General features: G+C 52.9%; 1 protein-coding gene across 1 annotated transcript in view; it reads left to right on the forward strand.

Annotated features, from left to right (window-relative positions):
- LOC113406925 (conserved oligomeric Golgi complex subunit 4) overlaps positions 1 to 24,676 on the forward strand; it is a 29,961-nt gene extending 5,285 nt beyond the window's left edge. Inside the window, exons 5-19 of the mRNA XM_026653814.2 lie at positions 1,520 to 1,713; positions 3,961 to 4,066; positions 5,757 to 5,914; positions 6,781 to 6,839; positions 9,495 to 9,628; positions 11,099 to 11,217; positions 12,679 to 12,845; positions 14,410 to 14,575; positions 16,047 to 16,109; positions 19,065 to 19,181; positions 20,634 to 20,726; positions 22,610 to 22,693; positions 23,110 to 23,211; positions 23,714 to 23,842; positions 24,171 to 24,676. Coding sequence (XP_026509599.1) covers positions 1,520 to 1,713; positions 3,961 to 4,066; positions 5,757 to 5,914; positions 6,781 to 6,839; positions 9,495 to 9,628; positions 11,099 to 11,217; positions 12,679 to 12,845; positions 14,410 to 14,575; positions 16,047 to 16,109; positions 19,065 to 19,181; positions 20,634 to 20,726; positions 22,610 to 22,693; positions 23,110 to 23,211; positions 23,714 to 23,842; positions 24,171 to 24,305 — 1,826 coding nt within the window. The 3' untranslated portion in view covers positions 24,306 to 24,676. The remainder of the gene's footprint in view (positions 1 to 1,519; positions 1,714 to 3,960; positions 4,067 to 5,756; positions 5,915 to 6,780; positions 6,840 to 9,494; positions 9,629 to 11,098; positions 11,218 to 12,678; positions 12,846 to 14,409; positions 14,576 to 16,046; positions 16,110 to 19,064; positions 19,182 to 20,633; positions 20,727 to 22,609; positions 22,694 to 23,109; positions 23,212 to 23,713; positions 23,843 to 24,170) is intronic.
- The last annotated feature ends 678 nt before the right edge of the window (positions 24,677 to 25,354 follow it).

Consider the following 25,354-nt stretch of genomic DNA (forward strand, 5'->3'; position numbering starts at 1 on the left):
GAAATCTTTCCTATTTTTCTTTCTTTTCTCCTTCTCACTTCCCAGTCCCCTGTTTTTATTCTCCTGTTCCTTTCTTTTGCCCCCTCACATCCTACCCCAGCGCCAGTTCATCTGCTTGCCCAGCATCTAGCTTCTTCTCCTTCCCTCCTTATCTAACCGCTTTTTCCAACTGCCCCTGTTGGGCAGATTCCAAGCCCCCTCCCCGGCTCAAGCTGCCCTCTCATTGGCTATCTCTCTCCAGGACAGCATTCTGTGCTGTTGCACCACAGATGCAGCAGGTGGTAGTGCCAAGCTCAGGGTGACTACACGTGCCCACTGCCCTCTGGCTTCTGGAAGCGGGGGACGCTCTTTCTCCTCTCCCTGCCCTCTATTATTCAGACTTTCCTATGTGCTGCTTTTGAAGAGGGCCATGTCTCTTCTGCTCCCCTATCTTGCATTTCTGGGGTCCTTGTGAATAGCTCCAGTATCTGCCTGGGCTGCAGCTCAGAGTTTTTCCCCAAGCGGCAGCAGAATAAGACTGATTCTTTTCAGTTTCCCGACTGCCCACAAGGTGCTGAATAGCAGCAGCAAAATCTAGCAGGGTCTTGCCAATCTCCTGCTGCTGCTAGTTGGGGACGCTCTGAGCTGTAGAGACGCTGCAGCTGTCTGGGTGCAGTCTCAGGCAGCACGTGGCAATGAAAGCTTTCCGGGTGTGCCGCGGATGAGCCGAATGGCTTGTAAATCCTGGTGTCGCCTTTTGTTTTTTAAATGGAAGTTTCAATTGTGCAGCAGTTGATGCGTTAGTGCTCTGCCCCATCCAGTCTCACCGAGAGAAATTTCTTCCTGGCTGGAGAGTGAATTTGTAAAGCCCTTTCTGTACAGCATCCTGTCTCTGATTGGCAGACACCATTCCATTTCTCTGTAATTAGCTGGTCCTAACCCTCTCCACCGTCCTCTGCTCCCATCTGCTATGCCTGGGCATTGGTGGCATTCTGCCCTCTTGCTAAACATGGGGGGGGCTCGTGGGGGGGGGGGGGACGACTTCCTAAAGAACCAGGGTAAACATGGCCAGCAATGGACCATGTAGTGGCTGTTCCAGTTAACAGCACCTCTGCTGACCCAGGATTAGGCATGTCATGGTATTTCATTGGGATATCAATGGAGCATCTGATTGGCCATGCACAGCGGATACGGGGGTGTGGGCCAATAGCGAGAGAGGGAGGGATTAATGATGGTCACCAGAGTTGCTAACGTGTTTTAATCCTAATTAGGTTTTCTCTCCAGGCCGTAGGGCATAGGGATTTGATGATTTCAGTGTGAGCCCCCAAAGCTGGAAGAGTCTGTGTATACACATACCCTTCTCACCCTCCTTTTTACCTCTAGGTTAAAGGTCCTGGGTGGTTTGGGGGAAGAAATGAATATGAGCCAGGGACCTGTCTCCTTTCAGGCTTTGATGGCTCCTGACTGCCAGCTTGGAGCTGTAGCTACATGGGCATGGTCCTGAACCTGGTGCTAATGCAGTGCTGTGCCCTCTGAACAGGCAGCATAATTGATGCCAACCTGAAGCTCCTGCAGGAGGCAGAGCAGCGCCTGAAGATCATAGTGACTGAGAAATTTGCCGTGGCTACGAAGCAGGGAGACCTGCCTCAGGTGGAACGTTTCTTCAAGATCTTCCCCCTGTTGGGCTTACACGAGGAGGGGCTGAGCAAGTTCTCAGAGTATCTCTGCAAACAGGTAATGGGCGCTGCAGGACCTGCCGTGGCCCCTGGGCTGGCCAGAGCACCTCAGAGGAGAGTAAAATCGGGCCTCTGCCAACATGGGTGTTGAGGAATGAGATCTTGGCTCCTGTGCATCTAATAATGGTTGAATCTCTGAGACAAGATTGGGCCTGGTCAGCACTTTCCCTGCTCTTTGTGCTACCAGGTAGGGCTTTTGGGTGACCAGTCACAGATCCCAGGCCCTCACTCTGTGGCCTTTCTTCCCCCCTCCTTATCTCACTTAGAGACAGCACCGTGCTGCTTGCGCTCAGCCTATGGCCAGCATGGCCCCTCTGCACCCAGCCCTACTGCACTGCCCGTCAGTCAGTTTCTCCGGTGCCATTATATGCCGCGATCTGATTAAATGAGCCCTCGTGGTTAGGCAGATTTCTCTCAGAAAATGAGAACTTAGCATGAGGGGCCTCCATCTCCTGCTCCCCGGTTCTAGGTGCTGGTGCGTGGGGCTGTGTCTAGTGCTGGTGCCTGTGGTGGTTCTAGGGAAAAGGAACCAGACTGGATGGGTGGTGGGCGATTATGGAAACTGTGAGGAAGTGGAAAGAGCCCCAACAGGGGAAGACCTGGGAAGGCCTGTGGGGAGAATTGGAAGGAGAGGGAGAACTGGGATGGGGCAGAATGGGGAGGGAAGGGTGAAGAGTGTCTGGAAGGAGGCCACAGTGCATAGAACAGTAGTTCTCAAACTTTTGTCCTGGTGACCCCTTTCACATAGCAGGCCTCTGAGTGCGACCCCCCCTTATAAATTAAAAACACTTTTTTATATGTTTAACACCATTATAAATGCTGGAGGCAAAGCAGGTTTGGGGTGGAGGCTGACAGCTCGTGACCCCCCAAGTAATAACCTTGCGACCCCCTCAGGGGTCCCAACCCCCAGTTTGAGAACCCCTGGCATAGAACAAGGTCAGAGGTACAGTTAGGTCAGTGGTTCCCAAACTGGGGTTCGCGAAATGTTACAGGGGGTTCTCGGGGAAAAAAATTCCCTAATGGCGGACAGAGCTGTCCTTAGGGACCTTGGCAGCACGGGACCAGCAGCCCGGGCCCCTGATCTTCCAAGAGCTAAGCAGATCAAAGCAAGCGTGTCTATCACACTGAGGAGATTTAAACTTCAAGACTCCTTATAAGAAATGGAAAGGGAGGTGGATATTTTTTGCTGTTTTTAAAATTAAATAGGCAGCTAGGATTGTTTTTAAAATTATTATGAAGAACAAGTTTAAGCTTTGTTGTAACGTGTGTTGTTTGCTTGAACTGCTCAAGACCTGAATGCTTGTATAAGAGGAACTCTTTGAATTGGCTTCTTAGATACCTTCATGCTGTTTCACATCTGATACTCCTCGATGAAACATAGGAGCCTTGTCTTAGAACAGGCTTATTCAAAGTGATACAAGCTACGAAAGTGAGATCTTGGAAGAGTGTTGCCGTTTTCATAATGTAATAAAAATACTGTAATGATAAATAATTAATAATAAATAGTGTGTAATAAGCATGTCATAAAAACAAATTTTATATTTCCAAGATCACTGCTTTTATAATTTATACTCCGGTAAAGGAGAAAATCCCTGGAAATATTCTTTTTTAGGAGGGGGTTCATGAGACTTGACATTTTGGTGAAAGGGGTTCACAGGTTGTTAAAGTTTGGGAACCACTGAGCTAGGTGCAGTAGAGATTCCCATGGCCCTTCTTTTTGACCTTCTAGTCTTGGGGGCGGAAGGGCCTTGCTGCTACTTTCTCTTCACAGAAAGCACTTGGGGTGCCCCCCAGTGGTGTAAAGGGGAATTACAGTCAGGTACCCAGGTGCTGAAGGAAGCCAGGCTGTTCAACATTCATTTCATGTCCTGCAGCTCTCTGCACGGGGTGTAAGAGCCCTAGTGAATGGCATTGGGGGTATTTGCTAGGCTGCCTGTAGCTGAGTTTTCTAGAGGTGAGAAGCTAGGATTTGTCTGCTGTTTTAACAGTGGTTCCTGTTTGCATGGCACAGCCAAATACACCTGTCTCTGCTAGAGATGTAGACTGCCTTACCCCTGGGGTCCCCTCTGCCATCTGACCCAAAGCATTGACACCTGCTCTGTAAGGTCCATGTGTCTTGTCCTGCTGGTGGCAGCAGCAGATGTGGGTAGAGGGAAGGGCTGCATGGGGCAGGAGGGCAAAAGTCTCCCTTGTGGGGGGGGCTCTGCCAGAACCATATTGACCCACTCCTTCCCCTGGAGCTTAGGTCGCTAACAAAGCCAAGGAGAACCTGTTACTGGTGATGGAGACGGACATGAGTGACCGTAGGGCTGCAGTCATCTTTGCAGATACACTGACGCTCCTCTTTGAAGGTAATTCCTCCCTGCACTGTTTGTCGGCTGGAAATCTTCCCCGATGGAAGGTGCCCAGACAATGTCAAAGCTCTCATTTCTGGCTGCAGGAGGCAGAACAGTGCCGTTTTCCCCTTGGTGGTGCTGGAATAAAGTACAAGGGTTGTCAGCCCGGTGACCCAGCTAGGTTGGAGTGCCGTCTGTTTCTGGCCAGCAGGGGGCATTGGGTCTGGAGCTCACTCTTTGTTCAGTTTTGGCTGGCAGGAGAGGGACTTGCAAAGGACCAGCCTGGCTTCTCCTGGAATTTATCCTTCGCAGTCTCTCTCAGCCTAAGGGACTGAACCAGAGCCGGACTGGAAGAGTTGTAGAGCTCTGCCTTAGATAGTCAGCTGGATGTGAAGGGGCTTGGCGAACGGGGCGTGGAAGCTGCCCTTTTCTCTTCCTGCTCCCCCGAACAAATTGGTTAGTCGCTGAAGAGGTTTCCAGACGCACAGCTCCCCTGCCTCACCTGGCCAGATGAACAAATCCAGCCCGTAAGGCCAAAGAGCTGCTGTCCCTCCCTGGGCTGATCTCTTGGGTTGGGCTAAGGCAGCTCTTGCCCTCCTTGAGAGTGGAAGGCAAGGGAGTGGGATGTGTGCTGTGCTGTGGGCATCCCATCGAGGAAAGGACTAGAGTGCTCTGCTGTCATCCCACACTGCGCTACTGCCAAGCCACTCTCCTGTGTTTGCAGTCTTTGCTGCTGCTGACAGCCCAGCGTGTATCTTCTAGGCTTGCCTGGCAGTGGGGCGAGATGCAGGAGAACGCAGGGCTGGCTATCAGAGGGGCTGTCTGGGGAAGAAGAGCAGAGTTTGCCTTGAGATGAGTTTCCCAGAGCTAGAACTGTTCTCTTGTAGCATTACAGGTGTGTAGGTGATTGGACTCAGTCTTTGGCATTCAGGATCTGCTTTCGTGCTGGCTGTGAGAAGAGGTTTCTTCTCCAGTTGGCTTAGCTGGTGATTAGGGAGCTGCAGGCAAAGCTTTATACCTGGCGAGTGCGCTTGGTGGCCCACCTGCATCCAGTGCTGGCGGCATTGGCTGGCAGCCAGCGCGACGTGCCCTGCTGCTGGGGCTGGAGGAGGAAGCTGGGAGTGCATTGAGGCTGGCAGCATGGTTGAGGGGCTGGCCTGTCAGTCTCTGGGGCAGGGGTGGCTTGCCTCCCGGGAAGCGAGTGGCTGCAAGGTATCCGCTGCAGCCCCCAGGCGCACGTATTGCAGTGGCTCGGTGAGAGCTAGCGCGAGTAGAAATAGCACCGTAGCCTGGACAGCGGCGGCACGGCTGAGCCATGCCAGGTACGTACCCTCTGCTGCTGATGCCCAGCTGTGACAGTGCTGTTTATACTCCTACTGGCTCTCACCGAGCTACCGTCATGTGTATATCCAAGCAGGGGAATCGCACCCCTAGCTCGTAGGGCAGACCTAGATTGCAAAGGGAGAGAAGGTGGAGGGTTGAACATTGGGGAGGGAGAAGGGCACCCCAGGATGTAGGGGGGTGATGTGAGGATCCCACCAGCCTGGATTCTGAGCTGCACTTGGGGAGGTGCTGTGTGCCCCTTCCTACGCCCTAGATCAGGATGCCACAGCCCAGGTCTTAGTCAGGATTGGGCAATTGCCCTGCCTGGGGCTTCCTACCACCATTAAAGCCACGGAAAATTGCCACCTCTGTCTTTTGGCAGGAATCGCTCGCATTGTGGAGACCCACCAGCCCATAGTGGAGACGTACTATGGGCCAGGGAAGCTGTACACCCTGATCAAGCACTTGCAGGTGGAGTGCGACCGGCAGGTGGAGAAGGTGGTGGACAAGTTCATGACGCAGAGGGACTATCACAGGCAGGTGAGAGTGATGTACAGTGCAGACTGACTGGGCTGTGGCCTAGAGCCAGCTCTGAGCCTCATCCCCAGTGATTCTCTAGATCCCGTAATCCTTTGCAAATGGAGTGTGCTCCACGGGCCTCGTTGCTGGGCTCTGCATGGCCACGTGGGAAGCCTGGGCTTGGTACCTCACTTTCCAGGCCAGCAGGTTTGAGGCGGTACGCTCAGCCTTGTGAGGGGGGTGCCAACCCTCCAGGATTGAGTCTCCCAGAATTGGCATCGATCTCCCAGTGACTGTTGAAAGCAATCCAGGAGATTTCAATGGGATATTTTAAGAACGTGACGTTATGTCATGTTGGGGGGGAAAAAATCTCCCGGAAGAGCTTCAGTCAGAGTTGGCAACCCCACTTGTGAATGGGTGGAAGAGACCTGGCTTTACTCCATCACTGCCCTGATGGATGACAGAGTCAGGAAGTGGGCACCCGCTCTTTGCCCTGAAGGGCAGCGGCCATGGGACATGAGTGGGGAAGTGAAGATGATCCTTTGGGGTTTGACTGGGTGAGCAGGAGAAATCCGGTGGGCGTTCTGAGCTAGACTGTGTCTCTGACTCTTTCAGTGATCCTCCTGCCAGCTACAGCCCTGCTGCTAGCTCTCATAGGCACACACCTTTAGAGGCCATCTGCACTCGCTCTGCCTGGCCTAAGTCCCCACTGAGCCCCACAGTGAGTTCAGTTGCTGGGGAACGGGGCATGCAGGTGGGCTGGTTTTCCCGGGGACCTCCCTGTACCAGCTGCTCTCAGCAGGATAGGCCCTATGGGGAACCTAGCTTGGGGTTAAGGGCGATGGCGGGCGGAGATGGTGATGGCTCTCCTCTTCTCACAATTGCAGTTCCAGCACGTTCAAAACAGCATGGTGAGAAGTTCAGCTACAGAAAAGATTGAACCAAGGTACAGAAAATAAAACACTAGCTGCTCTCTTCCTCCACGTTGTTCATCTGGCATTAATGCTGCTTCGCAGGTAGCTAGCACGTTCCATCAACCACCAAAGCATAAAATCCCCTTTGGTGTGTGTCCTTATTGCCCTTTTAGGGTCCATGCTTCTTTGTTCTGCTTGTTCATTACCTGAAGAATCAGACCTTGACTTCCCTGAAGGCCTCGGGATAGGACAGCACAGGAGGCTGATGCCCGATCTGCCGCTCTGCCGGCCCTCTCTGGTGACTCTTACAGCTGGGGTTAGTGAGCCACCATGGGGTGCTGTGACTTCCCACACAGCACGTCCATGGCAGAGCTGGAAGCAGAACTCTGGGCTCTGCACAGCGAGATTCTATTGCATCAGTTTCTCTCGAATGAACTGAAATACTTCGTTTCCCCGCTCATTATGGTCTTAAACTTGTCAGTTGCCCCAGATTAAAGCCATTGGCAGTGTACCCAGATACCACGCTGGTGCATGCCCTGTAAATACAGCTGAATCCTTCCCATGCAGTCGGACGTCACTTAGAGCACACACCAAGCTCTGCCATCTCTGAACAACACACCAACCTTGGTGTGTTTCTATAACTTAACTTCTTTATGAGGATAGTTTGTTGGCCTATGTCTCAGTGAGGCTAGATTGGCCTGAGGCTCAGCTCCCAACCTGGAGGAGCAGCTGTTTGTCCAGTCCCTCCCCTTGGGTGGCCCTCAGGTGTTTAGGCTCCCACCGGCAGAGTTCTCAGGAGCACTGGAAAACACAAGCCTTCCCACCATGTCAAGGTGCAGTCCCTGGGGAAGGCTAGAAATGCATGTAAAAAAATATACAAACATTTTTGTTTTTCAAACAATTTTTTTGTGATTGTATATGAGGATTTATTACACTCGCTGTGTGTAACCTTCTTCAGCAAGTCGCTGTGGAACTCGTTGCCAGGGGATGTTGAAGGCCAAAACTATACCTGGGTTCAAAAAAGAATTAGACAAGTTCATCATTGGGATAAGGTCCAGCAATGGCTATTAGCCAAGATGGTCTGGGACACAACCCCGTGCTCTGGGTGTCCCTAAACCTCTGACTGCCAGATGCTGGGACTAGACAACAAAAGATGGATCACTTGATAATTGCCATATTCTGCCCCTTCCCTTTGAAGCATCTGGCATTGACTACTGTCAGAAGACAGGAAACTGGGCTAGATGGACCATTGGTCTGACCCAGCATGGCCATCATGTTCTTATTTTCTCTGGGCTTTAGCTTTCCCATCTGTAAAATGGGATGATAATATTTCCCGCCCATCAGGTTGGTGGTGAGGCTTTGTGTAAGGCACTGTCTACATTTACGGTGGTGTATAGAGAACCTATACTGCACCTCCCTCCAGCATGGGTCAAAATAGCAGTGCAGATAGTGAGGCACGGCTTAGGTGAGTGAAGACATGCCAGACCCTTCGGGCACGGACCCTAGACAGCTCTCCAAATGCCCAAGCAGTGCCTCCCATGGCTACTCTGCAATTTTTAGCAGTGTAGCATCCCTGCTGCAGTGAAAGGCTCTGGCAGAGGGGGCAGCAGGGAAAGACTCCGGCAGCTCCCCGTGCCAGCGCCTTTCACTGCCATGTGTAGTACACACCAGCATGGCTGCAGCCTGCTTTTCACTGCAGCATGTAGCTACACATCCCCTACGTGCTGCTGCCAGCGTAGACAAGGCTAACGTAATGTTTGCACGGAGATTTTGGATTAGTGATGAAAGGCTCAAGGAGTATCAATTTCCTTTTAAATTACACAAGAAGCTACCTTTTCTTTGCACACTCAATGTGCTGCTCTTTGCATGCAAGTACCATTGTGTGCTTCCTCACCTGCTGAATCCAGACAAACCCCTTATTTGCAGGGGCAGACTAGCTCTTGCCAAGGGTTTGTAAGGAATGTTTGTATACCAGAGCATACATGGAGGGAGCAGTGTCCAGGAGATTCCAGCCCTGGCCAGGCAGAGATCACACCTACTGCTAGCTGGGTCTAGTATGGCTTCTGTCCCAGCCTATCAATGTTAGTCGCAGCCACCAACATAAAGAACGCTGTTCTTTAATTTTTTTTGCAGAGCTTTTTGATAAATCCATCCTTTGCTCCTTTTGTGCATTATACGTCAGGGTGGTTATTTTACACTGTAAACTGCTTGGGACAGTGACTGTCTTGTGACCCTGAATTTAATACCGATCATAATCCCTTTTGCTTCGGGACACAAGAAGTCTCTAACTGCTTGGGGACAGGAGAAACTTCCTCCTTGGGCACGGCCACTGTAGGTGTCTTGCACCTTTCTCTGAACTGTCTGGTGCTGGCCACTCTCAGGTGGCGCTCTGGACTGGCTGGACTCCTGGCCTGCTCCAGTCTGGCAGGTCCTGTGTGTTACTACCCCTAATAAAGTGGCCAGAAGCAGGTCTCCGCAGTCCTGAGCTCAGCGATGCATTTGAAAGTAAAGGGAATGGCGGGCTGTTCTGAGCCTCCTGCAAACGGCCATCTTGCAGCGCGTTGGCTCTCCCGGCTCCCTCGGGATGAGCATTCATGCTTCTATAGCGTGTGCTGCCTTTGGTTTAGGAAACCAGTGCCCTTCCTTTCCTGGGCTTGCTACATTGTTTCTCACTGTGCCCTTTGCAGGGAACTGGACCCCATTTTAACCGAGGTCACCTTGATGAACGCCCGCAGCGAGCTGTACCTCAGATTTATCAAGAGACGGATCGTCTCGGACTTTGAGGTGGGAGACTCCATGGCCTCGGAGGAGGTAAAGCAAGGTAATCCCTCGAACGCCAGTGCTTCTCTGGCTCCGTCTTTACAGCTCCTCAGTGGGGAGCTGGCTGGCTGAGAGCAGGCACTGCTGTGCAGCGGCTCGTTGAAGGCAGCTTCTGGGATAGCGCTCTGGAGGGCTGGACTGTGCGGCGTGGGGACCCCCATTTTCACAACAGCGTTTCATGCATCCAACCTCCTGCACAGTCTGACCCCTCAGTAGCACGTCTCTTGGAGCGTGTCCTCCTCCTTCACTGTTGGGAGACCAGAAGAGTGGTGTGCACAGGCAACCTGGCCCTCCTCTTCTGCTAGCTGGTTTGGAGTCGAGCTTTGACCTTCTGCTACTTGGTCTCCTTTCCCACAGCTAGCGGGGTTGCATGTCGGACTTAACAAATGCAAAGGATGGACTCTCTCCCCCGCCCACCCAACGCAGGCGGATAGTGCCGTTGTTGAAATTTGGAGGTGACATCACATCGTGGTGTTGCCCTGGACCTCCTTTGGTGGGGGCTTGTCTTCTATCTCTCTCCCTCGCTGGCAGGTGCCTGGCATGCTTTGCATGCACTACCTTAGTTCTCTAAAACCGGGTTCTTAAATATTTGTGTAGCATGGACGGCAGCTGAAAGAGGGGAGAGCGTCTCCTGGACGCCACCGCTTTCTTTCATGGCTGCGTGGGCCAGCTCCCGCTCGCATGTCTGTCCGTTGCTTAGTAGCTGGAAACGGAGGTGAGCCAGCAGCACGTGACCCACTCGCTCGCCGCAAACCCCAGTTTGGGAGCCATGGCACTAAAGCAAACAGCCCCCTTTTCAGTGTAGAATCCTTAAGGTAAAGAAATCTCTCCCTGAGCAGAGCGAACGTTGATACACGTGGGCTAGAGAGCTGGGGAAGGGAGCAGGAGCCTGGGAAGGGGTGAGGAATTGAAATGACGGGCTCATCTGGTGTCTTAATCAAGGTCATGGCTAGCTTTGATTTCCGCTCCTATCCCACTGGGTGCTTAGTGTCACTGCTGGAGTCCTGAGGAGCCGTCATTGACACCTTGCGCTTTCGAGGCCCCACAGCCATAGCTGTCATCTTCCTCGCTGCGGTTGGGTGGGCCTCCCGTTGGAGCTCATCTCTCCCTCAGGAGGAGCAGCCGACGGATGAGATCCATGGTTGTCCTTTGCCCAGTAACTAAAGATGCTGCTTCTGCAGCTGGCCCAGCTTCTCTCCGCTCGGGCAGTGCGACTGCAGTTGGCATGCCAAGGGGCCTTGCCGGGTGCTGGTACAGGATCCATCCAGAGGCCGCTTGGCAGGGCTGTCAGCTGCTCTTTGCTGCACGGTTCCGACACACGCTTCGTTCACGGCAGCAAGGTTTGTACAGTGTGGGCCTCTCGGGTGCCATCCAGGCAGGTAGCTGCTGCCCCTCTAAGGAGCTGAGGCGGCCGTGGGAAGTGCTTTTGGGTGCTCAGGCACTGGTGGTGATTCTGCCTTGCACTCTGTAGCGCATCAAAAGTCTTTGGACAAGCTCCTGAACAACTGCCTGTTGAGCCGCACCATGCAAGAGCTGATTGGCTATTACATCACCATGGAGGAGTACTTCATGCGGGAGACTGTCAACAAGGTAGGGCCTGCGGTACTGCGTCCTGGGTAGCCTGGGGTGGGGACCGGGCCTTGAAATCCACAGGGGATTAAGGAGGTGGAAGCCTGTGGTTCATGCTGCTCCACGGTCCTGCTGAGCTCCCTGCCACAAGTCGTGTATGGGGATTCCATTCGTTCCCCTGCCCCCTTTCAGCAAACGACCTCTGGGGCGCTCACTGGGAACAATTTCACATGAACAATGGACAGAATTAATTGAAAAACTCCTTTCTGCGCTTCCCAGCCCAATGTCCCCTAAGGGCGATCTGTCTAGCTGAGGCTTGCAACCGGACACCCCCACGCACATGGGCTGGTCAGACTCGGTAGGCTTCGCAGAGTTGCACCTGGCCACAGCCACCGAAGGAAACCCCAGAGCACTGCTGGAGGTGCTGTTGGGGGCAGTCTTTCCTTGGAGGCAGTAGGAGTCCAAGGGTGGCTTAAGGCGTTGCTGGGCTGATGGGGTGTAGAACCAGGGTCCTGCCCGCCTGGGGCTGTTAATCCCCTGGCACCTCTTGCTAGTGTAGGAGTGTTAGCCTTGTTGTCCTGGCCAAGTTCTAACTTGGGGGATGACTCCACTGACCTGGATATCCTGCAGTGTCAGCCACGCTCGGATCCTTAGCTTCCTGTCCTAAGCGCTCGCTGTGCGCTGTTGAACAGCTCCAGGCAGCACGGGGGTGGATGAAGTGACTCCTGTGTGCAGAGCTTGTGACGTGCTGGCTCCTTGTGTTGAAAGCCATTCGAGCCGTGTACGGCGCTACTCCTCAGGGTGCCTTCCCACGCGCCGCCATGGAGCGTGCCGCGCCAAAGGACCCTTAGCCAGGAATGGACCTTCCGATGCTTGCTAACGTGACATAACAATGAGTTTCAGGTACCCCAAGCTCCTTTCTTGGCCCGTGCAGTGCAAGAGACTCTTCCGTCACATGGTGACAAGCATGTATCTGGAGGGGGATGATGTAAGCAGGTTGGGTTTGATCCCTATGAGACAGATTGTATTAATAGATAGACCCCCAGCCTGGCTCTGAGTTTTATCAGCAGCGTATTGTGTTGCCGTGTGGATGATTGACATCAGGGCCCGAGATCCCTGGCTGGGTGTGCTGCCGGGAGGCAGTGTGCTGCCTGGGGAGTGGAGCTCTCTGAGCCTATGGGGTGGGGGTGGAAGAAGGGGCGTCCTGGTGATCTTCCCTGTTCCACCATTGAATATTGAGAATTAACAAATGGGGCTGTACCCACAGACACTCTGCTGCTTAGGCTTGGAGATGTGCTGCTCGAGTGGGGCTGGGAGGGCTCGTTGCCCCAGGAAGGGGGAGTGTGCTTGGGGCTGGATGTTTCTTTGAGCCGTGCAGCCAAAGGTGAACCTGAGCCGCTCAGCGAGCCTATCTCAGTCACTTCCGGACCTGCTGGTCCTTTACCCGCTGCACTCATCGCTGTGAGTTTTCTTTCCCTTCAGGCCGTTGCTATGGACATGTGTGAGAAGGGTCAGCTGACCTCCAGCATGGTGGATGACGTCTTCTACATTGTGAAGAAGTGCATCGGGCGTGCCCTGTCCAGCTCCAGCATAGATTGTCTCTGTGCCATGATCAATCACTCCACCACCGAGCTGGAGTCCGACTTCAGGTAATGGGGCAGGCTGCCTGCAGGCGTCTCTGGGGCTGAGTGCTGTCTCCGAGTCCCCCAAAGGGCACATGGAAGGATGGGGGGATGAGAGAAAATATACACTATTTATCAGAAATGGCCATAACTGATTTCCCCCCTTATTCGGATCTGGTTTTGTTGCGTACTTAGCAAACACAGCGTTTGTAATAGGATGGTGTTTCCTGCATGTAGAACCTCTGGGTTCCCCATGCTTCTGACCTTAAGCATAGCTCTTCTCTGGGATATGCCATGTGAAAACAGGCCCCTTGGATCTGGCCAGGGCCTGGTAGCCTTGGTGGGGCGAATGGGTGCAAGAGCCTCAGGCCAAAAGTCCTCCAAAGGGCTGAGAGGAAATCTGTGTAGTACTTATACCTGTTTACCTGCACGACTGTACAGTCTGTGCTGGGCCACTCGCAGGCATTCACCTTAGAGCTCCACATGGCAGGTGAGGTTCCCTGGGGCCACTTTAATGCAGTGACTTGAGTGGCTGCCTGATGCTTTTGAACAAGGGGCATGTGGGTACAGAAATCAACCTGTGCCTGTTTTGCATCCCAAGATGGCAGTAGCCAGAGCGAACACAGAAGTGACTGCTCTCAACAAGCTACTGCAACCAGCCCATTTGGGTGAGAGCTTGGGAAGGAGGCATTTTGGCTGGATCCCTGGATGCTGGGCAGTGGACTTCGTGAGGAGCAGAGCGATTTGGCAGGGTTCTGTTTGCCATGCCTAGATCCCGGCTCTTGACTTGAGCAGAAGGGAACTGTTGACCAATATTTGCTAGGCTAATTGTTCTATATCTGTGTCTATCACTTTATTCACACCTGGCATGGTAATAAGCATTGAGCACACAATATCAATATAACGTTCTATATCTCTTTCTTGTGGTTACATGGCCTGACTTCGAGTGTGTTCTGTAATCCTGTTCACTTCTGCTATGTATCCCATAATGCTTTTGCAACGCTGAAGTCCACTTTGGCTTTAGAAAATAAGAAAGTTGTCAAAGGCAAAATACATTAATGTTCTGCCCAGTACAAGCTAGGGAGGTACCTTCTTGGACCAGTACCTGGAATGCTGGTATCCACAACAAAGCTAAGGAAGGAACAGAACTACAAGTTAAGGAACTGGGAGGAACTGGTGGGCTGGATTTTAGTGACATATAAAGAGTTTTGTAACTTGTAAAATCATCCTAGAAATACTCCTAGCTGAACTGTGCAACTTTGGAAGCAAGCCTTCTGTGTAAGTGAATTCAACAATGCTGCACGAGTCGGCTTCCCAGAAATTGGTAGCATATTGAACCTTTTTTCCGGTACTAAAGTATCATTGACTTTTAGCAGTTAACCTGTCCTGATATTGGTCTGTTGAGTGCATTTTATAGCGAACCAAAGCGTGGTCAAGGAGCAGACTATACGATTTCCCAGCAGAACTGGGCCATGTTAATTCTCATATGTTGTTCCCAGGGTGAGTCGTGGCCAGAGGGCTGGGCTTGTGCAACTGGGCCTGGCCTGATGCTTCTCTGTCCGCCTGATTGGCTTGCTCTGTCCACCCCCAGGGAGGTTCTGTGCACCAAGCTGAAGCTGGGCTTCCCGGCCACCACGTTCCAAGACATCCAGAGGGGGGTGACCAGTGCGGTGAACATCATGCACAGCAGCCTGCAGCAGGGCAAGTTTGACACCAAAGGCATCGAAAGCACCGATGAGGCCAAGCAGTCCTTTCTGGTGGGTTACGTGCAGGCTTGGATGGAGGGGAGGGCAGGCGGCAAAGGCAGAGGGCCTGGAGAATGTGAGGAAAGGGAGATGCTTGAATATCTAGTGTTCTAGGAGCAGGAAAGTCTGTCTCCTGGGCTTGAGTGATATGACCATGGCCTGAGAGCCAGGATGGGGGCAGGGTGACCTCTGACTCCTGGTAGAAGGTTGATGCTGCATCTCCCAAACCATTCCTCCCTGGATACTTAGCCAGGCAAGATCCTCCAGTCATCCCACAAGCTGCGTGTTCCCCTTGGAAAGTGGGTCTGCTCTGCGCTGAGCTTAGCATCGATGCCCCGCAGAGAGGCATTGGGAGGGGGCCACTTCCCCGGGGGGGAACTCTTGCACAGAAGAATTGCATGCGATGAATGAGCTCTGCTGATACGATGAAAGGGTTTTCATCACCGGCAGCCACTGCGCTTGGAGTGTGAGAGCCGCTCCGTTGTCTTCTCTTCACGTAGTGCTACAGCCGGCCGTGTTTCAGGGGTCAGAGCCTGGAAGTCAACTTTACAGAGCAAGAAATGTGAGCCCACCTCTGTCGCCTCCGCGGCTCTCTGCTGCTTCCCTCCCTCTGGAGGAGCACTGGCTAGATCTCAGGACACCTATGCACCCACCCATGCATGCCCTACACATGCATATGGGAGACTGCACTGTTTGACTGGTTTCCTGATCCAGCACTGAAAGGGTTTCCCACTGATGGGACATCCTTGATGCCAAGCAGACCTCAAGTGAAGTCCCTTGACTGGCAGCAGTGGTGATGGCTGGCACGGACCTGTGTGCCCTGTCTGCCCCCGGCAGCACTATGAATGCATAGCAATGAGGAGGCTATGCAGGTGGTTCATTGTGCTTGGAGGAGAGAAATCAAAGGCGTGAGTGAAGGGAGGGTGCAGGGCCGATCGCTTTATTTCATTACACTCTTGGTGACAGGGCTCTGGATTTCCTGAAGCAAAGTACTTAAAATGTCTGCTCCTGCCGGAGTCCCTCATTCACCTGTCAGCCTGGCTCGTTTTCCTGTCTCCAGGAAATCTCAGCATCGCACTGACATTTACTTCAACAGGTGAAGAGCAAAATGTCACCACTGCTGATGTTTTAATGAGGATTGTCACAGGGCAGGAGAATTTCTGCGCTCTCCTGCCTGCCCATCAGTGACTTGCTTTTCACCACCGCTTTCCTGGACTTTTACTTGTGTGTAAGCAGCTGGCTCTGGGCGTTCCCAACCCAGAGTGTTCTCTGTGATGCTGCCGCAAAAGCAGTGCAAAACACAAGGGTGGGGCTTCCTGCAGGAATGAGGCAGAGAGCTGTCACTCAAACACTTTTATATATAAAACAGTAGTGGGGGGAGGGTAGATCGGACATCACTGGAAACGTATTGTGTCTTCTGCACTTACCTATTTGCAGTTGACTTACTGTGCAGTTCCATTATGCTCCTTCCTCTTTGTTCCAGGTAACCTTAAACAATGTGGAGGTCTGCAGCGAAAACATCATGACCCTGAAGAAGACTTTGGAGGTAATGTCTGGCATCTTTATTGGCTTCCTATAACCAGCCTTACAATCAACTCCCGTCCAGCTGGGTACATTGTAGGGGTTTCTGTTGTGGAATGAATGCTCGTAGCCTCCTGTGGTCTTGGCCTTACTCGACTTTTAGGGATCTTATTTAACCTCAGGTGACCTGTCCTGCTAGTTCAAATAGATTGGTAGAAAAAAATGGGCTGGATGGGACCACTATCAATTACTTGAGTCCATCCACCTACCTCCTGGCAGAATAGATGTAATTATCCCTAATGAATTTCCAAATTTTCTGTGAGGCTGAAGCCTTCATTGTTTACAGGGACGGCGATTTGTTCCCTGTTCTCGTTTTATACTTAAATCTTCCTGTTGTGGAGCCATTACTACACGTTCGACCTGTATCTAATGAGAATATGCTCATTCGCATACAGCTTTTACGTCTGAACCTCTTTCCTTTTGACTGTTCTGGTTTTAACCTTTCTTTATCGCTCTCATTTTCCAAGGCCAGGTCTACACTACAGACCCAGCTGTGTCGCTCAGGGATGTGAGAACGCCACACTCCTGAATGACATAATTATATCGATCTAACCTCTTGTGTAGACAGTGCTGTGTCTGAGAGCTGCTCCCGTCTCTCGGGGAGATGGCTTAAATACACCAGGGGGTCTCAACCTTCATTGCACCGCGACCCCCTTCTCACAACAAAAATTACTACACGACCCCAGGAGGGGGGGCCAAAGCCTGAGCCTGCTCAAGCCCCACTACCCTGGGCAGGGGGGCCAAAGCCTGAGCCCCACAACCCCTGGCAGGGGAGAGGGGACACAGCCGAAGCTCAAAGGCTTCAGCCCCAGGCAGGGGGCCTGTAACCTGAGCCCTGCCGCCAAGGGCTCGGGCTTTGGCTTTAGCACTGTGCCCCAGCAAGTCTAAGCCAGCCCTCGCAACCCCATTAAAATGGGGTCACGACCTACTTTGGGCTTCCAACCCACAGTTTGAGAAGCCCTGAACTACACTGATGGGAGACGCTTCCCTTGTCTTCCGCTGTAGCTCTGTACATGTAGACAAGCCCCAAATCTCCAATACCATTTCTGCTGATCACCTTTGAACTCTGTTCAGTTTACCTCGTTATTTTTAATAATGACTTATCTCCAAACTCATTTTGTCCTGACTACCTATATGTGGTAGCCCAGTGGACTAACCAGAAGAAAATACTGTCCATACACACACAGACTCTTGGAAAAAATAAAAAACCACCAGCCATGAGAACCTGATTTTTTTTTTTTTAAAGGGGATTCAGCTCAGCTGCTAAATTAATACCTAGTGTCAAACCAGAGTGACTGCTGTCCGAAGCATGTAGAAAACCTAGCCCATGCCTTGCAGAGCTTATAGTCTAAATAGATGTGATCCAACCAGCTGATGCCAGAAAGACTGTGGGTGGGGCCGTGGGAAGGGGGACAAGTTATGAAAAACTTGTGGTTGGTTAGAGTTGAGCAGGTATCTTAATGGTTCTTAAATTAGCAGGGGTTTATTTTCAGTAGGTGTTAATACTAATCCGTATTTTTATTATTGGGGTGCGTGTGGGGTTGCAGTTGGGGAGGGAAGTAGTGGAAAAGGGCAGCGATTGAGGGTGTAGAGTGGGGAAGTAGAAGCTGGGGGGTGGACGGGGGGGAAGAAGGTGGTCGAAGAACCTGATTTGCAGACACAATTGAGTAACTGGATTTGCCAGTGCAAACAAAGCGCATGCAGACTTGTGCCTGCCCAAATCCAGAGACTGGTGTTGAAGATCGGGTGCTGAGACTCTGCCAGCTGGGGAAGACAGAAATTCTCCATCTGTTACGCCATTTGGGGCAGGGACTGTCTTTGTTACGTCTGTACAGCTCCTAGTACAGTGAGGTGCTGCTCCATGATGGGTTCCAGGGTGCAACTGCAAAATAAATAAATATTAGTGCTCATCCCATTTCTGGTAGTGTTGGGCTGTTTACGTTCATCCCAGTAAAAGAGACTTTCACGCTGGGACTTGTCCTTTTCCGAAACCACGGTTGAATGGACTGAAATCTCTCCTCTGGCCAGGCCAAGGGCTAGCTTGTCAGCGTTCGGTTAGACCTGGTGAAAATGCTAAGGCCTGGTCCACACTAACCCCCCACTTCGAACTAAGGTACGCAAATTCAGCTACGTTAATATTGTAGCTGAATTCGAAGTACCTTAGTTCGAACTTACCGTGGGTCCAGACGCGGCAGGCAGGCTCCCCCGTCGATGCCGCGTACTCCTCTCGCCGAGCTGGAGTACCGGCGTCGACGGTGAGCACTTCCGGGATCGATTTATCGCGTCTAGACAAGACGCGATAAATCGATCCCAGAAGATCGATTGCTTACATCCGGACCAGGAAGTAAGTATAGACGTACCCTAAAAGAACCTCCAGCCCTTGTTTCTCCATCTGTGACACGGAGATCATTTCCCTAGGTCTTGGATTAGAGGGAGCCAGGTGGTTCCAACTCTGTCTGTCTAGTGCCACGTTTCCTGCTCCATTGTAGTCTGTTTCCACGGCAGCGGCATCGTTCTCAATGGTTTTCTTGTGACATCTGTTGTCCTCCCCTTTCCCATTTTTCACCAAGTCCAGTCAAGGGCTTGTCTGGGCACATGGCTTTTGACACCCGTACAACATGTCCAATCCCCTTCAGCCTCTCTCCTCGAATCACTCAATGCCTCTCTGGCCTCTTGGCCGGTCCTTTGTAATACAGCCGCATTAGTTACGTTATGGCACCAAGTGTTCTCCGCAAGCAGCGGGGGGGGGGGCGGGGGTTCTTTGTATGACCGTAGCAGGGTCCCGTTGTGCTGTGTGCTGTACAAACACAGAGTAAAAGCTGATCCCTGCCCCAAAGAGCTGACAATCTGCTAGGCCAGTGCAGAGCGCTCCAAGTGTCCCATAGCACTTAGTCTGCATATGGGTGTGTCTTTCCCACAGAGCGACTGTGCCAAGCTGCTCAGCCAAGGCTTTGGGGGCGAACAAGCCGAAGCCAAGATCGACAGCTGCCTCGCCGACATGGCTGCCGTGTCGAACAAGTTCAGAGATCTGCTGCAGGTGAGCTGTTTGCCGTGCGTGTGGTGCGCTCCGGCTGCCGCAGCCACTCGGCTGCCTCTGAGACCCACCCACAAATGGGAGATCAGCAGCCCAGGGCCTGTGCTAGCTCTGGCTCGGAGTCCAGCCCAGATGGTGTGGAGGGGGGGTAAGCATTGATCGTACGCTGAGTAACAGCGATGCCTCCTGGCTGGGGAGGGATAAGCTCTAAAGGCGAGCTGCGGAGCAGAAGGAATGTGGTTCCCCTTGCTGCTTTGTGCTGAGTGACGGTGCTCTCGCCAGGTAAAGGTGCAGTATTTTAAAATTAGAACCGTGAGTTCTCAGATCTTCCCTTCTCCCTCTTTGGGGGGGAACCTTGGCAAGACCTTCAGCGGGTATGTCTAAGGATGGCATCTGAGGAGCTCTTGCCATCCCACAGGTGTAATCCAAGAACCAGCATCTCTCTTCCCCCATCGAAATATCCAGCTTCCCCTTCTCCCAGTGGCTTCAATCTCATGTCCTCCCGCGAGTTTGCCAAAGAGAGGACGAGGGAGGCTTAATGTTTGGGGTATGGAAGCCAAGCAGCAGAGAACTTGGTTTGAGCAAACCCCGAGGCCATCTTTCGCCTTGTGAGAGGAGCGGGGAGAGCAAACGCGTTTTCTCTTGCTTTGCCATGCACCATCCCCAGCTCGCATTGAACCTCTCCTGCAGGCGGGCTCCTAGGCTCATGGCTAATACTGAAACCACGCAGGAAAGTCGTCTTTCGTCTGCTGCTAACCCAGTCTTGTTAAAGCTGGGTGGGAAGCAATGGAGCTCCCATGCGGCCTGAGTCACAGATCTCCCCTTTCAGTGGAAAAGGGCAGCTGCCGGCAGCAGACTCCGAGATGCCAGTTGTAATTAAAAACTTCCACCAACTGCCTGGTGAGACGCTTCTTGCAGAGCGACCCCGCGTGTCCCCTGAGCCAGGCAGGGAGACCCTTCACGAGCGCTGTAGCCTTGCAGCTACCAAGGCCTTACCTCGGCCACCAACGGCCACCACTCACAAGCTGCTGCGTGTGTGACGTGGAACTACTGCTCCCCGGGAAAGCAGAGTCACTGCGACGACAGCTAGCTCTTCTCGGAGCTTTTCCTGTTGGGGGGCTTTGGAATCTGGCCATGGCTGCCTCCTTGCCCTATCTGGCCCTGAGCAAGCAGAAGGCCGCGTCAGTCAGTGGCCTTCCCCCTCTCACCTTGGGGCTAGAGCCTCACCTGGCTCCTGCGCACGGCGCTTAGCATCCAGACTCCTGGGTTCCATTCCCATCTCGACTTGCTACCTGATCCTGCCCAAGTCTCTCTCCAGGCTTCGTTCCCCCCCTGGAGAGCATACTCCCCTGGCTCACGGGGCAGACTCCGGGGAGGGTGAGAAGAGCAGGTGCATGTTCGTTGGAGACAAGGCGTGCTCAGTCATTTGCCGGGTCCTCTTCCTCTCCTCCCCAGGAAGGACTCAGTGAGCTGAACAGCACAGCTGTCAAACCACAGGTGAAACCCTGGATCAACCTCTTCCTTTCGGTCTCCCATAATATCGAGGAGGTAAGCCTCACCTGTCTCTGCTCCCCAAGCGTCCAGCTCCGTAGGGCTCTGCACCTGTAACGGCGGGGAGGGGTCAGAGGGACAGGCCTGGCTCACTTCCCAAAGATCTTCCCTGCTGTTACCTCAGCATGGCCAGGCAATGAACTCCTTGGCTGTCCAAGGACCACCCGTGGGACTGAAACTTAGAATATGGGACCCCAGGAAAACTTGGTGAGGGGTGCAGAATGCTGCACTGTCAGGGACCTTTCCTATCCCAGGGTCACAACTCAAGACTTCTCATGCCAGTGACATAGTTCTGAAAAGCATCATACTAGCTGGTTTGTGTGGGATGGGTAAATTTTGGCATGAAGGAATATCTGCTCCCCACCCCTGGAACGTCCCTTAGGATGCTCTACACTGGTGCCCGAGGGGCTAACTCTGTGGGTTGTTGCTTTAAGTAGCTGTACTAGATTAGACCATTGGTTCAGGTAGTCCTGCATCCTTGCCTTGTATCTGATACTTCAGAGCAAGGCAGAAATGCCTTGCTGGTAACACACCTGGTCAAGTTGTGCATTGGAGTACATGCAGATTATGGCATAGAGAGAACACTTATAAAGTTTGTGGACAATACCAAGCTGGGAGGGGTTGCAAGTGCTTTGGAGGATAGGATTAAAATTCAAGATCATCTGGAGAAATGATCCGAATTAAATAGGATGAAATTCAATAAGGACAAATGCAAAGTCCTCCACTTAGGAAGGAACAATCAGTTGCACACAAACAGAATGGGAAATGACTGCCTAGGAAGGAGCACTGCAGAAAGGGATCTAGGGGTTATAGTGGATCACAAGCTAAATATGAGTCAACAGTGTAACACTGTTGCAAAAAAAGCAAACATCCTTCTGGGATGTATTAGCAGGAGTGTTGTAAACAAGACACGAGAAGCAATTCTTCCGCTCTACTCCACGCTGATTAGGCCTCACCTGGAGTATTGTGTCCAGTTCTGAGTGCCACATTTCAGGAAAGATGTGGACAAATTAGAGAAAGTCCAGAGAAGAACAACAAAAATCATTAAAGGTCTAGAAAACATGACCTGTGAGGAAAGATTGAAAGAATTGGGTTTGTTTAGTCAGGAGAAGAGAAGACTGAGAGGGGACATAACAGTTTTCAAGTACATAAAAGGTTGTTACAAGGAGGAGGGAGAAGAATTGTTCTCTTTAACCTCTGATGATAGGACAAGAAGCAATGGGCTTAAATTGCAGCAAGGGAGGTTTAGGTTTGACATTCGGAAAAACTGACAATTAGGAAGGGTGGTTAAGCACTGGAATAAATTGTCCAGGGAGGTTGTGGAATCTCCATCATTGGAAGTTTTTAAGAGTGGGTTAGACACACATCTGTCGGATGGTTTAGATAAGAGTTAGTCCTGCTGTTAGTGCAGGGCTGGGCTAGACAACCTCTGGAGGTGCCTTCCAGTCCTACGATTCTGTGATTCTATGTGGAGGGAGGGGGGAATCCCAGGCAATCCGTTTATCCCCCGAAGCACGGCCTTAGATCATCTTGAGCGTGCACAGCTACTATCTACCTAGCCATCTGCGAGTGCTGGGCCCAGGTCAGGCGTGCCCTTGTCCTTTCTCCTGGCCTCTCCCAAGCAGGGGGACAGATGAGCACGAAAAGACTCTTCCTTTAGTGCAAATAACTTGGGCATTGTGGGGCCTGCTAAATCTTGCAGGCCAGATAAAGCTAAGCAGAGAAACTGTGGAGGACTTGATGCAGTGCAGCAGGGACGTCAGACCCATTAGGACTGTTGTAGCTCCAGCAGGTTCTCCCAGTCCTGCCAGAGTGCGGCTCTTCGCAAGCCAGGGGTGCTGGGGATCAGTAATTAGCCCTGCGTTCTGCTCCAATGCTAGGAAGAGTTCAATGATTATGAAGCCAACGACCCATGGGTGCAGCAGTTCATCATCAACCTGGAACAGCAAATGGCAGAGTTCAAGGTGAGTTGTCCTGAGCACCAATAACCTAACTGAGGCTTTGGGCCAGTCGTGCCCAGCGGCGCGGCATGGCCTGACTGACTCCCTGCTTGGGTGGGTGATGGACACAGTCCTCCCCTCATTGCTCCTGCTGTTTAAAAGAACCCAAAGAACCCCCTTCGCATTGATTCTCCAGCGCTGAGCCCTCCCCGAGAGATCAGTGAGCCTCACACCTGCGGGTGTTCCCAAGTCCTGGCGCCCCAGGCCTGACCGCTGAGCCATTGTGGGTTGGTTTGGTGGGTTTGGCTCTGCTCTTTAAGCACGCCCATTAGCATCGTACATGTGGCTGTTCTCACTGACTCCAGGCCTTTCACTGGCGCTGGTTTCGGTTGACTTCTGCCCAGTGGCTGCAGGACAATGACGTGGTTTTCTGTCCCCAGGCTGGGCTCTCGCCCGTGATCTACGACAGCCTCAGCAGCCTGACCACCAGTCTCATTGCCATTGAGCTGGAGAAGGTGGTTCTCAAATCTACCTTCAGCAGGGTAAGCAGACGGCTGTGTCCTCCCTTCCTTGTGCAGCAGCCGCCGGATTCACGGCAGGCCCGGGAGAGTCCTGCCTTCGCCCCTCTCCTACCCTAAGAGCGGTGGGGAGGCTGGGCTAGAACTCGCCGTAGAGCCGTTCCCGCGCCGGCAGTGCCACTGAGCTTCCGGCTACCCTGCAATTCCAGCCTTCGAAGCTAAAGCTTCGGTTTTCCTCCCCACTCAGTGACCCCAGTGCTTGTGTCTAGACTTAGCCAGCTCAAAAGAGTCCCAATTGGACCGAACTGTCAGGGGAAGCTTTGGCAGTGGGGCTAGGGAGACCTTGCAGCGAAACAGGCGTTGGCCCCTGAAGTGTCCGGCTATAAGCCACTGCCTACTTTCCAGCCCCAGAGCACCATGTTCCATGGAATTCTTCCCTCTCCTCACCCGTCATGACAGCTGTGAGATGCAAAGCCATGTGCCCGTGGAATGTGGAAGAGTAACACTGTTTGCTTGGTGTGCTCAGCTTGGTGGCCTGCAGTTTGATAAGGAGCTGAGATCGCTGATAGCCTATCTCACCACCGTGACCACGTGGACCATCCGGGACAAGTTTGCTCGTCTTTCCCAGATGGCGACCATCCTCAATCTGGAAAGGGTGAGCTCTCCTCTGACTCTCAGTGCTGGGGGTGGTAGAATGATCAGCAGCAGCTTCTTCCCAAGCCAGCCTCCACAGAGGTCTCCTAGGCTCAGCCCGGTTTTGCAGCCCCCAACACGCCCCCCCCACCCCCCAATGCCTGCTGTTCCTGCAGCACTTGCTGCTGGGGGGGAGGGGGGTAGTTGCAGAAACTTAGACCTTCTGCCCACCCATCACTCCCACCCCATGCTCTGGAGTGTCTGATCTTCCATGTAGTTGGAGCTGGAGAGTAGAATGGCATATTCATGTGTTGTCGTCTCCCACAGCCTGACTTTCTTTCTTTCTCCAGGTGACAGAGATCCTGGATTATTGGGGCCCCAACTCAGGCCCCCTGACCTGGCGCCTCACCCCAGCAGAGGTCCGTCAGGTGCTGGCCCTCCGAATCGACTTCCGCAGCGAGGACATTAAGAGGCTGCGCCTGTAGCTGTCACACTATCTGCAGCGCCTGGCCGTCCTCGGATGCGCTTCATAGTGTGAACGTAGCAACCCCTGGGGCACATCCTCGTGCTTCCAGCACTTGCTGCAGCAGGACTGTGACAGGCCCAGGGGTGGCCGGCTGGCTCTGTCAGCCACCAACCCGGTGATGACTCTAGTGCTGCTCCCCAGTGCCCCACACACGGCTTTCCTGGTATGGGAGACCTGGACTCGAGAAGGCCCAATGCAGCCCATTGCCCTTCAGGGAGCAGAGATACGGCGGCCGTGCAATCGCCCATGTTTTCGAGCAGTGGCGTTCCAGCAGGGCTCCTCACTGAGGTGCCCTCCCCCATGACACTAACACTAAAGGATCAGGCTGTTCTGACAGGGTTAGAGCTTGCTCATGCCTTCCTCTGCTCGCCTTCCTGTCTCATGACAGGTTCTGTGGAGTACGTGGCTGCAGTTCCAGATGCTGCCCCATGCGGTGACTCAAGCACCGGTGACCTTGTGCAGCCCTCCACAAACCATTGGCTCCGAGTCCATGGTTGCTCTGGCCCCCCAGGGGTGTAATCCTGGCGTTCTTCCCCCTGCAGTGGTGATAGTTCACAGCTCAGCTGCTGGAGTTCCAGGGGCAGGCCCGGAGCTGTCTCCTGGGCTAGTTCTTCAGGCTGGGGCCTAAGTGGGGATTGTCTGAACTTCACCCTGGGGCTGCTGAGGGTCAAGTCCCTTCCGGAATCAGGGCTCTGGCTCCTCTTGTACCTGTTGACACTGTGCGGCGAGGCGGTGAATAAAGATGGAGGAGTGGGGAGTAACGTTCCTCCGGTGACGTGTGTTCCGGGCTGGGCGAGCGTACGGCCAATGGGAGCTAAGGCCGGAACCTGCTGCAGGCTCCTTCCCTACCTACAGTGTGGTGAACACTTGTCCATCTGCCTGGTGCCCTGAGAGCACAGAGGTGGCACTGGGCTCGTCTAAGTGATGCTGAATGTGCACTGCTTAGCCTAGTCCCATGCTAGCCTCGTCTCCCTACCGTGCAGCTAGGCTGTGAGATGCTCTCAGCCC

Source organism: Terrapene carolina, unplaced genomic scaffold, assembly GCF_002925995.2.
Source record: "Terrapene carolina triunguis isolate 2854851 unplaced genomic scaffold, T_m_triunguis-2.0 Scaffold165, whole genome shotgun sequence".
Classification (NCBI taxonomy): domain Eukaryota; kingdom Metazoa; phylum Chordata; order Testudines; family Emydidae; genus Terrapene; species Terrapene triunguis.